Source organism: Syngnathoides biaculeatus, chromosome 15 (assembly GCF_019802595.1).
Source record: "Syngnathoides biaculeatus isolate LvHL_M chromosome 15, ASM1980259v1, whole genome shotgun sequence".
In the NCBI taxonomy this organism is placed as follows: domain Eukaryota; kingdom Metazoa; phylum Chordata; class Actinopteri; order Syngnathiformes; family Syngnathidae; genus Syngnathoides; species Syngnathoides biaculeatus.
Genome location: NC_084654.1, coordinates 860891 through 874568, shown reverse-complemented (window position 1 = coordinate 874568; position 13678 = coordinate 860891). Strand labels below are relative to the sequence as shown.

The following is a 13678-nucleotide window of genomic DNA, read 5'->3' as shown; positions in this document are numbered from 1 at the left end:
ATCACTGGATATTTGGGCTCAGAGGAATGTCTCGTTTTGTTTACTATACAGAGGTCGTTGTGTGCTTTGAAGAAAATATGTGGTTTTGCAATATTCCATCTTTAGCCTTTAAATTTGAGGGCAATTCTAATGGCCAAAATTAGTCTTACACTACAAATTTACAAGTATCATTGTTTCTTTACCCTTATTTCTTCCTACACCAAAAATGTTGATTCTTAAAATGTACATGTCGCTGCGTATTAGTCAATAGTTAATACAGCAACTTGAATCACTATTTTTTTCAGATTGTTTTTGTGAATATTCCAAAATACCAGAGATAAAATCAGTGAGTAAAACAACTAACAACCGGAAACAGTTACCCACACATTTCATTTGTGCGTGTGTGTGTGTGCAATGCAAATTCAACAATTCAAATTGTTTTGTAATTGAGCAAAATTGTGATTTCTGCATTGTTCTAATTATTTCTCACACTATGGATTCTTAATAGATATCCTTTCATTTTCAATTGCACTTGTCCTCATTTTTGGTCATGGGTGACTGGCACCAATCCCATTTAACTTGGATGAGAAGTGGGATACAACATGGACTGGTTGGCATCAATCACAAGGCACATATGCAGTAAACTTGTTTTTGGGACATGGGAGTTAGTCAGAGAAAACCCAAGGAAACACGAGGTAAAATCCATGCAAGCATTGGGAAAACGGCCCTACCCCAGAGAGAGAGGCTGAAATTCAAAGGTTGTTGGTAGTCTAGTGCTTCCCTGAAAAGAGTAACTGAGGAAGGGAAAATCACCTCATGCCTGTTACACATGTAAAGATTTTTAAGACACAAATTCATTGTTTCATCACCGCCATAGGAACAGAATTCCATTGTAAACCTTTTCGACCAGTGTTTAAAGGAATGGTATCAGATTTTGAAAGGCAATTGATGAAAAGCGGGACCTCCCAGAACAGCTCAGAGACAGGATTGTGTTAGATGTGCATAATGGCTTCTGAAAAATCTACATGGAAGAATTTTATTTCAACTGTTGCTCTGTTGCCATGAATAAACTTGTGAAGGTTGGAAAACAGACTTGGTGTCACTTATTTTCTTCTTTGTAAATTGCCCCCAAGAAGTCATGACTAAAGTGACTCCAAACCAACGTTGTTCTTCATGGAATACTGTGTATCCTGCAACCAGTTACTAAAGAAAAAACTGTCTTTTCTATTAATATTGCAATTGTTTGTTTTACTTGTGTTAAACTTACAGGTACTACTAATAAAATGGGAACTCTTAATTCAACATGGTACAAGGCAACTGCTCCAAACAGACCCACTCCTGCCATGCAGTGACTTGTGGTGGTGGTGCGGCTCCACGACTCCTTGAAAAATACCTCTGCTGTTCGTGCACTTGTGTCACTTTTTGCCTTTTTTTTCTTCCCATCAACAAAAAGGACATCAAATTGACAGCTTCTGTATACAATCCCCGTTCCTTCTTTCCAGAAAGAGGTGTGCTTCCTGGAAAGACGGGAACGCGATTTACATTGATACGAATGGAGTTCCTCGTGGCGTATCAGATGAGTATAAGCTGGTGGACCAAATTGCTGCGGGGTGGGAATCTAGCTTTGTGTGGAAAACACCTCCTAAAAATGTAAATCGAATCAACTACATCCACAATAATGTGCAGAAACTGGGTAATTATGTTGAATCAGGCTTTCTTGCCATAAAAGAACATTTGGCTACTACATGAATCATGGCTTTCCAGAACCGGTCGACATGGATGAGCATGTCTGGATGAGCAGGGTGGGATCTGTGCATTGTTTGGTGACCTGTGCTGTATGTGTGCTCCGAACAATACAGCCCTTGATGAGTCACTCACAAGGGCCATTGAAGGCCTGCGCACCCTGAATCTCAAGATTGAAGAGCATTCCAAAGCAAAGGCCTCTGCCTGGTCTGAGTGGTGGGACAAAACATTTGATAAATACAAGAATTTGATTTTTTTCCATCCTGGTTTGTATAGCTGTATTTGCAGCTATCCTTACATTGTATGGGTGTTGTTGTATTCCCTGCTTTCGTGCATTGATCAACCAGTTTATCTCAAATGCTATAGCCCCTACAAATTCCAAATTGAATCAGATGTACGCATTGCTTTGCTTAACAACGCAACAATAATAATGACTTTGACAACCCTGATGACCAGGATGATGATTATCCAATCCCCTTGACAAATGTTTCCGTTAACCTTGTTACATTAATGGAAATGAATTCTATTTTTGTTAAGGTAATAATTTCAATGAATAGAACTGATTTGGGAAGTCTTTTTGATGACGTTTTTGGATCAAATTTAGGATAAACAGAAGAGAAATGATGGGAAAATTGTAAAATGTAGTTAACATTGCAATGAAGAAAGAGCTTTGATGAAATAATGAAATGCTAATAGCGCTTTCTTTAGCAAATCAACAGGAAACAGATCTGCACTAAAAAGAAGAATTACCAAGCTGTGTAAGACCAGACAGAGCCAGTCTGATGGAAGGCACTTGAGGAGAACTTCGTTGTTGGTTTTCATTCAGTGGCTTGACATATTACACATAATAAATCAAGAAAACAATGCTTCTGCCCTCCCCCCATGGGGAGGCTGTAATTTTGAAAGCAAATAAAAGAACGGAGTGAGGGAAAACTGCTTCAGAGCATGGTTGAGAATTGTGGGGTGCAGTTCTTTTCCGTTCTCCTTGAATGCAAGCAAACTGGTAATGAGTGCCTCCTCTATATTTTTAAATGGTTTTAATTAAATGTCACCCTAATTAACCTGACAGTGAAAAATGTGTTCGTGTTTAATGCATAAAATGTAATTTTCTGAAACATCGAGGACTATTTTACAAGTGGAAAGATATACTATATAGTTTTGCGTACATACAGTACATTCTTTAGAACAGGGGTGCTCAGTGTGTCCGGTCGATTGCGAGGCAGTTTCGATTGATCACGACGGCATGCCGAAACGAAAAAAAAAAGGCATCAGCCGTATTTTTATTTTTATTTTTTTTTACTTTTGCTCACCACGCATATGAAAGCAACGACAGTACAGGAAAATACACTGTCATTGAGTTCCCCCAATTTTCAGGTCTCTCTTAAGCACATTCTTCCTGTCTCTATCCCTCTGTCTGGCCAACCTGTAGAGATCCTTTCGTCCTTCTTTTGTGTCCAACCTGGTGTACATGTTGTCATATGCATCTTACTTAGCTTTCATCACCTCTACATTTGCCCTAAGTCACATCTCAATGTATTCCTTTCGCCTCTCCTCAGTCCTCTCAATGTCCCAGTTCTTCTCTCACCTCTTTCGTTGTATAACTTCCTATATTTTGGGGTTCCACCACCAAGTCTCCTTTTCCCCTTACTCTCCTGCCTGTCTCTCTGATCACATTGGCTGTAGTAGTCCAGTCTTCCGGGAGCTTTTCCTGTCCATCGAGAGCCTGTCTCACATCTTTCCGAAAGGCCACACAACATTCTTACTTTCTCAGCTTCCACCACATGGTTCTCTGCTCTACCTTTCTCTTCTTAATTTTCCTACAGACCACCAAAGTCATCCAACAGACCACCATCCTATGTTGTCGACCTACACTCTCCCTTACCACTACTTTACAGTCTGCACAAAATCTATTCTACCTACGTGCTTCTTCCTCCGCTCTTGTAGGTCACTCTATGTTCCTGCCTCTTCTGGAAATAAGTGTTCACTACAGCCATTTCCATCCTTTTTGCAAAGTCCACCACCATCTGTCCCTCAAAGCTCTTTTCCTGGATTCCGTACTTACCCATCACTTCTTCATCGCCCATGTTTCCTCCACCAACATGTCCATTACAATCTGCACCAATCACTACTCTCTCTGTGTCTGGGATGCTCAAAACAACTTCATCTAGTTCCTTCTAGAATTTCTCTTTTGTCTCTCGATCACATCCTACCTGTGGGGCTTAGCCGCTAACCACATTTACATAACATCCTCAATTTCAAATTTCAGTCTCATTACTCGATCTGATACTCTTTTCACCTCCAAGACGTTCTGAGCCAGCTCTTCCTTTAAAATAATACCTACTCAATTTCTATTCCCATCCACTCCATGGTAGAATAATTTAAGCCCTGCTCCTAAACTTCTAGCCTTACTACCTTTCCACCTGCTGTATTGATATATCAACATGATATGATGACATGATAATATCAACATTTCTCCTAATCCTCATGTCAACCAACTCCTGAGCTGTTCCTGCTATAGTCCCAACATTCAAATTCCTGACACTCAGTTGTAGGCTCTGTGTATTCCTCTTCTTCTTTAGACGACGAATCCGTTTTCCTCCTCTTCTTTGTCTTGGACCCACAGTAGCTGAATTTGCACCGATGGCCTGCAGGTTAGCGGTGCCGGTGGCGGGCGTTGTTAACCCAGGCCACGGCTGATCCGGGTATGGGATTCTTTAGATGAACGCTCATATTTGTTTGCCACAGGTTTTACGCCGGAGGCCCTTCCTGACGCAACCCTCTGCATTCATCTGGGCTTGGGACCGGTTGACAGATTGCACTGTCTTATGCCCCCATAGGGCTACATTTGTTTAAGTATGGTGTGGCAGAGAAATATGTTAGAATCATACAGGAAATGTATGATGGCAGCAGAACAATGGTGAGGTGTGCTGTAGGTGTGACAGAATAAATTTAGGTGGAGGTGGGACTGCATCAGAGAGGGTTAGGGTTAGGGTAATGGATAGGCTGACAGATGCGGTTGGACTGGAATCCCCTTGGACTATGATTTTCGCAGATGATATAGTGATATGCAATGCTGAGAGCAGGTGGAGGAACAATTGGAAAGATGGAGGCATGCACTTGAAAAGAGAGGAATGAAGATTAGCCAAAGTAAAACAGAATATATGTGTTTGAATAAGAGGGGTGGAGGGGAAAGAGTCAGGATGGAAATCTTCAAGTACTTGGGGTCAACAGTCAAGAGCAATAGTGAGTGTGGTAAGAAAGTGAAGAAATGGGTCCAAGCAGGTTGGAACAGCAGCCTGGCAAACGGGCAAGAAGAAGACCAAAGAGAAGGTTGATGAATGTTGTAAGGGAAGACATGAGGGCAGTTTGTGTAAGAGAGCAAGATGCAGGAGATAATCTTGGATGGAAAAAGATGACACGCTGTGGCGACCCCTAACGGGACAAGCCAAAAGCAGAAGAAGGAGAAGCAAAATATCTTCAGCGATATTTTTCATGCTTCTAAATCTAAAATGTCTTCATACTTCTGTGTCCCAAATGAAATTTTTGTCACGACTCATCGGAACGGAGGGTGGACCCAAATGCAGGACTCGTGAGAAGCAGAGGTAACTCTGGAAAAACGTTGATTAATCCAAGGTCGCGGATCGGGCAGGCAGTCAGGTATAGCAGCGGTAATCAGGACGTCGGGCGTAGAGAGCAGATCAGCGGGTAGGCAGTCGACGAGTCGGTACACGTGAGATCAATCAAGTAAGGCAGAAGTGTCAAAGGAGTCAGGCTTACGGGGTCGGTCGGAGAACAGGCGGAGGTCGGTACACACAGGAATACGATCAGAGAAACGGGGGTGCTGGAACGGGGCATGAACCTCAACGATCTGGTGGAGGACCAGTCATCACCAGGTCCTATAAGTACTGGGCGTAATCACCTGAAACAAGGTGGAAGTGTGTGCCAACTAATTGGCTGGCCACACACAGCCTGGTCAGGATGCCAGGAGCTTGAAAATTTCATCATTTGCCATGTTTTCTGAAAATGCTAATTACAAAGAGATTCAATTATCTTCCATTGTTATATAATCTAAACATTGTTTTAAAATACGACCAAATCATAGGTTGACAAGCATCACACACACACACACACCCATATATATAGTGAAAGTATTTGGCCCCTTCGTACTTTTCAACCTTTTGCCACATTTCAAGCTTCAAACATAAAGATTTAAATCAAATTTAAAGACAAAAGATGTATTATTGCAAAACCGCATACTTTCTTAAAAGCACACAATGACCTCTGTGTAGTAAACAAAATGAGACATTACTCTGAGCCCAAATAGCAAGTGATGGGCTTTCAGTGTCTTCCTTCTATACAGATGAACAACAATCATAATGGGTTATTCTATTGAGGATTAAAAGTAAAAATACCTCACACATCAGACAGGCTCCACCCTTCAGTCCATATATATACACAAACAACAACTTGACAAAAACAGTTCTTTTGACCTCATGATCCTTATTTACTCTGCCATGCGCTGTGAGGTTTAAGGTCTAATATAGACCGATGTGCGGCATGGTAGAGCAACTGGTTTGAGCGTTGGCCCTGGGCAGAGCTGTCTGTGGAAGTAGCCCCACACCTGCGCTGTATTGACGCGAATCAAGCCAGTTATATAAGCCGTGAGTTTGTCACTTTCAGGCGTCAGTTCGTTGTGTGTAACACTGCATCATCGTGTGTGAGTAGGCAATCGTCTTGTAGTTTATCTCTTTCGTATCTGTGCCACTATAGTCGAAGTCTTGTTTTTGTTCATGTTTCAAATTTAGCCTCTTAGCCATCGGACCTCGTTTATGGATTTGTGGACCTGGGGTTTTGACACATTATTTTTGTACCTCTGCCTTTTTGGACTGCTTTCTGTATATGACCTCTGACTGAATTAAACTACTTTCGCAAATCATGTCCCTGCCTTGGAGTCCTGCATTTGGGTCCCATCCCTTGCCGCTTGCCCATGACAGAACGAAATGGCCAGAAAAAGACCCAGCAGGTCAGGCCACTGGGATGCCTCCCAGCACACTCAGCCGGTTGACCAAGCATCCCCTATACAAGTGGGCTCTGTCTTTCTGTCCTCTCCGACCTTGCCAGCTGCACGAACCCACGTGCTTTGATTATCCCCCACGCCCAACCCGTTCACCACCACATGTTTTGCTGGACTATGATTTTTCTGATTTTGAGGAGGACCTGGACTTATATGACCGCCTGCCCGATTCTGACTCAGAGACTGAGTTTGGTTTTTCCCTCCCTATTTTTATTCCAGTCAATTTGTTTCCAGCCCCCTTGTGCTTAAGATGAAGTCCTCTTCCTCCTACCATTTCTAGGGTGCCCGTTTGGCCATCTATCTGGGGCCCCCGCATGGTGGCCAGAGGAGGCGCCCTAGTAGAGTGCAGCTTTATGCCTCCCGCTACACCGAGCCACAGCTGACTCTCGCCCATGCCTTGCGAGCGACCAAGCCACAGCCAACGCTCACCCACGCCGCACTGGCGACCAAGCCCTAGCTTCAGTGGGGACCGACCCCAAGCCGCCTCTTGCTGATGCCTCTGTGGCAACCAACCCCAGGCCCCCTCTTGCTCCTATCAATCACGGCCACCTCTCGCTCCTGTCTGGGTGGTGACCCAGCCACGGCTGTCTCACGCTCCTGTCTGGATGGCAACCCATCCACGGCCGCCTCTCCGTCCTGTCTCGGCGGTGACCCATCCACGGCCATCTCTCACCCAAGCTTCTGCGGCCCTCTACCAGCGTCAGCAGCCGCCAGCTGTCACCCATGCCTCGGTGGGGCTTCGTCCTCAGCTGTCACCTGCTCCTGTTTGTTTCCTGCTGTGCCACTAGGACCCCCTCGTGGACGTCTGCCTGAGTCGCCCTGTAGGGACCCTGGTGCTTGGTGTCCTAGCCAACCTCTTGAACTAATCAACCAAACTCCTCACATTGGGTGGGCTGGACGGCCACCAAACAGACTGGGGTGGGGGTTAAAACTACTCTTGCAGATAATGTCCCTGCCTCAGAGTCCTGCAATTGGGTCCTATCCCTTGCCGCATATCCATAACATGTTCTGAGAACTGATGTACAAATCCCACTCCCGCCTGCATTGAGTTTGCGTGTTCTCCTTACGCCTGCATGGGATTTTGCTGAGCAATCTGGTTTCCTCCTACATCCTAAAAACATGCATTCTTTGGAGACTCTAAATTGCCCCTAGGTATGATTGTGCCTTGTCATTGGCTGCCAACCAGTTCAAGGTGTACTCTGCCTCCTGCCCGATGATAGCTGGGATTGGCTCCAGCACTCCTGCAACCCTTGTGAGGATAAGCAGCTCAGATAATGGATGGATGAATAGACAGGTATGTGGCTTTCTTGATCTAGTCTTATCAGAATACAGTAATCAAACACAGCTAGAGTCCAATGAATGTGTCAGAAATCTCATCTGGGAGGAGTTCAGTGTCGAGCTGCTGCTCCTCTGCATTGAGAGGAGCCAGATGTGGTGGCTGGAGCATCTGATTTGGATGCCTTCCGGATGCTTCCCTGGTGAGGTGTTCCGGGCACGTCCCACCAGAAAGAGACCCCAGGGACGAACCAGAACATGCTGGAGACACTACGTCTCTCGCCTGCTTTGGAACTTCTGTGGATCTCTCCTGAAGAACTGGATGAAGTGGGTGGGGAAAGGGAAGTCTGGGTAACCCTGCTCAAGATATTGCTGCCGCGACTCTACTCGGAAAAGCGGAAGAAGATTGATGGATGAATGGATGCATAATAATAATAATAATAATAATAATAATAATAATAATAATAATATAAAAATACTTATGTAAAATAAATAATAATTGTTATGTTTTTTGACAGCAGGGTGGCTCAGCTGCAAAGCGTTGGCTTCACACTTTGGCACTCCAGTTTCCTCCCACATCCCTAAAGCATGCAACATTATTGGACACTCTAAATTGCCCCGAGGTGTGATTGTGAGTGTGGCTGTTTGTCTCAATGTACCTTGCGATTGGCTGGTAACCAGTTCAGGGTGTACCCTGTCTCTTGCCTATTGACAGCTGGGATAGGCTCCAGCACTCCCAACCTTTGGTCACATTTCAGAATTCATACATAAAGTTATAAAAATTTTCACCCTCATGAGGATAAGCGAAGAATACGGATGGATGGATAATTATTATTATTATTGTTGTTGTTATTATTATACATTTGTACCAGTGCAAATCTAATGCCAAATGCGAAATATACAAAGATTACCATATCAACTTCTGAGATGCTGTCCAAGCTCTCCACCTGAACATCTACTCCCACAGGGATGGCAGGACCTTAAAAAGAAAATTACACAAAGATCCAAATGTAAAATCATGAATGGAAATTTGAAGTTACTGTATGTTTCGATAAATAAGGCACCGGTACTCGCTCGAAGCCCCACAAAGAAATTTGGTCTGCAAAGCTTGAGAACTACATGGTTCCTTTATATGTTTTATGCCATATTATGCAACTGTAGATCATAGTCCTTATAACGCATTTACTGTATTTAGCTCACCGTGGTATTAAACCTCTTAAGGCTGTTTTTAGCTAGACGAGGAGTCGTGTAGAAAGTAAAAAAGGGAAAAATCGAAATTGTCCAAAAAAGTGTTTATGCTGAAGTAGGGGGCTTTTACAACAGACAGAGACTCTAATGGATAATAATCTGTTTGTGCTTAAAAGAAACACCACAATTTGTCTTCTGTGCTACTCAACACTGATCGGATCTCCAACCTACTGTATATTGGCACCAAACAGCAAACAAGGTTAACGAACGCTGCACACTGAAAAAGCAAAAGAAGGTCCAAGCATTGAATGAATAAAAGTCAGAAAGATTACAATATTTGACATATTTCACAAATGTCTGTTATCGATCACGAATAATCTCAATAGGCAAACTATTGAGATCTAATTTGCTGCAAACTGGCACTGTATACTTATTTTCAGTCATGTTTCTGACTCTTCATATTGCTTTAAAAAAAAATTCAAGTATCTGATATTATTTATCTGGTGTAACAACTTTAACATTGTATTTTGATCGAAGATATATTTTGTGAAATTTACTGTGTTTTGTGGCCTGTATATCATCATGCTTTATGTTTTTTCTCCTTTAGCTGAATCTCAAAAGTCATTCAACTTCGGGGTTGTGGTGTGATTCCAAGGATGAATACTGTACCAACCAAAAACTAAAAGTATCAAGGTCACAAGGGAGTAGATGGTAAATAGGTGAGCTGTCGCCGATTCCATTTGAGTCCAATGTAGACCACACCTTTTTACCCCAAGATCTACTTTTCAAGTAGCCAGCCTCCTGTGATCTACAGACAAGGGGCACGTGCACATCGCCACAACTGTCGTAGAAAAAGCACCGCTAATAAGAGGCCCGTTTGGTAGAACGGACCTTTTTGTGCGTGCAATTGACATATCTGCCACACATGAATCAAGTGACGAGATGGATGACAGGCTGACATGTTTTTATTTTATTTTTTTTGGCACGTCGTCACGCGATCAACCAAAGCTGCCTCGCGATCACATTGAGCACCCTGAGGAGACTCATTGCTAGTTAATGACAGGGTAAATACAGAGCAACAACCAAATGCATGATTGTGGTTTACCTCATTCATGATGGATTTGAGTTTTGGTTTTGTTATTGGACACAAATAACTTGTAGTTGGACAAAACATAAGTTGAAATTTGAGAGATATCACTTCCTGCCCCTTGAACAAGGAATCAATTTCATGACTTCCACATATATTGTGTGACTGTTCGAGTGAAGAAATTGTGGATCCTGAGAGATTATCTGAACCTCGCCCAAGGACAACTTGGCAAAAATCAGTAAACAAAATATAATTTCTCCAGCAAGCATTCCTGCATTTCAGCTTCACTCTGAATATCAGTATATCACCTTCCATCATTTGTGGATGCACCTGCAATGTTTTTTTTTTTGCACGTTTCTTAATGTGACAAAGTTTAATTTGCTGAGTAACAGATGGTGGTGTAACAGATTGTTGCAAATGCAAATCTAAACTATAAGCAGGAGAAATGGTTGCCAGCTTAATCAGATCAGGAATGTTAGAATTGGGACCCTGCCACTTACTAAAGCTCCACACCATGAGAGTTACATTTCAAGCCACCTAAAAAAATATCGAATTAATGCAATTAATATATAAGGCCATCTTGTACCTTGATTCAAAATATTGATCTTCGGTTATTAACTGGAAACTGGTAATTCATTCTTACGACATTGAGTCACACAACAGATTACATCTCATGTCACGTTGGTGCTCAGGGATAAAGCAGATGACACCAAGGCTGTTTTCCAACCTTCACTAGTTTATCCATGGCAACAGAGCAACAGTTGAAATAAAATTCTTCCATGTAGATTTTTCAGAAGCCATTATGCACATCTAACACAATCCTGTCTCTGAGCTGTTCTGGGAGGTCCCGCTTTTCATCAATTGCCTTTCAAAATCTGATACCATTCCTTTAAACACTGGTCGAAAAGGTTTACAATTGAATTCTGTTCCTATGGCGGTGATGAAACAATGAATTTGTGTCTTAAAAATCTTTACATGTGTAACAAGCATGAGGTGATTTTCCCTTCCTCAGTTACTCTTTTCAGGGAAGCACTAGACTACCAACAACCTTTGAATTTCAGCCTCTCTCTCTGGGGTAGGGCTGTTTTCCCAATGCTTGCATGGATTTTACCTCGTGTTTCCTTGGGTTTTCTCTGACTAACTCCCATGTCCCAAAAACAAGTTTACTGCATATGTGCCTTGTGATTGATGCCAACCAGTCCATGTTGTATCCCACTTCTCATCCAAGTTAAATGGGATTAGTGATTAAACAGAACACCGAGATGATCACAGAGCGGGTGGATTTATACAGAGACTTGATTACACACAGGTGGATTTTATTTATCATCATCAATCAAAATTGGATCATTCAGAGATCCTCACTGAACTTCTGGAGTGAGTTGGCTGCACTGAAAGTAAAGGTGCTGACTCATATTGCATGTCACATCTTTCAGTTTTTTATTTGTTAAAAAAGTATAAAATATCCAATAAATTTGATTCCACTTCATGATTGTGTGAAAATTTTATATCTTTATGTTTGATGCCTGAAATGCAACAAAAGGTTGAAAAGTTCAAGCGAAGCGAATACTTTCACAAGGCACTGTATATATATCCTTCCATTTTCTTAACCACTTATCCTCAAGAGGGTTGCGAGAGTGCTGGAGCCTATCCCAGCTGTCAACAGGCAGGATGCAGGGTTCACCCTGAACTGGTTGCCAGCCAATTGCAAGCCACATGGAGACAGACAGAAGTCGCACTCACAATCACACCTCGGGGCAATTTAGAGTGTCGAGTTAATGCACCATACAGGATTGTGGTATATTTTTCTCCCTCCAAAAATATTTTGACCCTTAACTATTATTTAGACAAGATATTTTGTAACAAAAGGAAGTTTTTATCCAAGTAACTTTTTTTGTCGACAAATTATTAAAATACTACAAAATGTTTTGAGAAGCATCATCAACTCAACTACAAGAAGAAATAGTTAAAAAATAACAAGAGAATTACCTACCTCCAAATGCTGGCCTCATGGTGAAGTCATGATTATTTACTTTGATGAGATGCTCTGTCTTCATTTTGCGAGACTTGGTCACATCTGGAGGCTTCTTTGCCAAGGAGCTAAAGGAAGATAATTTAGAATCAGAATCAGATTCAGTGGCCAAGTAGGTAACAACACACAAGGAATTTGTTTCCGGCAGTCGGTGGTGCCTTGGTATGGCATTCATATTTAGTACTGAGAAGAAGACCAAACAAACTCATCAGAATGAAGAAAAATAGAGTTCAATTAATGGAAACTATTCCTTAAAAAAGTCACAGTCACAGAGTCTTCTAGCATTTAGAGCAGGTCGAGTAGATAAATCCCGCACACTATGTTAATATTATACAGCGTGCCCTTCACCATTCATGGTTCACCGTTTTAGACCACTGTAATGACAATTGTGCAAAAGGAGCAGTTTAAAGTTACGAATCGTGCTGTAGTCTGCAGTATATATTTCTAATTACTAATACTGATTGGACCAGCAGGGTACGAGGGTGGATCCCAACAATGGCGCACGGCAGAAAATAGCAGGTTCGCTGATCAAGAATTTAATGATTTAATTCCAAGAGGGAAAAAGCTGTTTGAATGCCTGCTAGTTTTAGCTTGCACCAATCGGTAGCGCCAACGCGACAGAAGGAGCTGGAAGAGCTGGTGGCCAGGATGTGGAGGATTTGATCGCGTTTGACAAGCCGTGCTTCCTCAAAAGCCGCAGGAAGTCCATTCTTTGCTGGGCTTTTTTGAGGATGGAGTTGATGTTCATTTCCCACTTCAAGTCCTGCGAGACTGTAATTTCCAAGAAAGGTCTCGAAGGTTGATAGAAGACAGTTGGACAGCGTGAGGGGCAGCTGTGATGAAGGATGTTTCCTGAAGTCCACAATCATTTCACAGTCTTTAGAGTGTTCAACACCAGGTTGTGTTTCCTACACCAAAGCTCCAGTCTCGCCACTTCCTGTCGATACGCAGACTCCTCGCAATCTTTGATGAGGCCGATGATTGTGATGTCATTTGACAACTTCAGCAGTTTGACAGCTGGTTGTCATGCCCCTGGCATCCTCCCCAGGCTGGGCGTGGTCAGCCAATCAGTCGACACACACCTGCACCCCCTTTCGGCTGATTACACCCGCTACTTATAAGACACGGGGGACAACGAGTCCTCTGCCAGATCGTTGATTCCCATGCCTCGTTACCGCATGCCCGTCTACCTGACCTACCATGTACCGAACCTCGCCTGTTCCCTGACCATCCTAGTAAGCCTGCCTCTTCTGATACTGCTGCTTTTCCTGACTGACTCGCTGATCATTGACCACGAACCAAA

The 13678-nt window shown here is 42.8% G+C and overlaps 1 protein-coding gene across 1 annotated transcript in view; it reads right to left on the bottom strand.

Moving 5' to 3' along the window:
* gabrr2a (gamma-aminobutyric acid type A receptor subunit rho2a) overlaps nucleotides 1-13678 on the bottom strand; it is an 83447-nt gene that overhangs the window by 57383 nt on the left and 12386 nt on the right. The window contains exons 2-3 of the mRNA XM_061843710.1: nucleotides 12337-12443; nucleotides 8983-9050 (exon numbers count right to left, since the gene is read on the bottom strand). Of these exons, the coding sequence (XP_061699694.1) occupies nucleotides 8983-9050; nucleotides 12337-12443 (175 nt within the window). The remainder of the gene's footprint in view (nucleotides 1-8982; nucleotides 9051-12336; nucleotides 12444-13678) is intronic.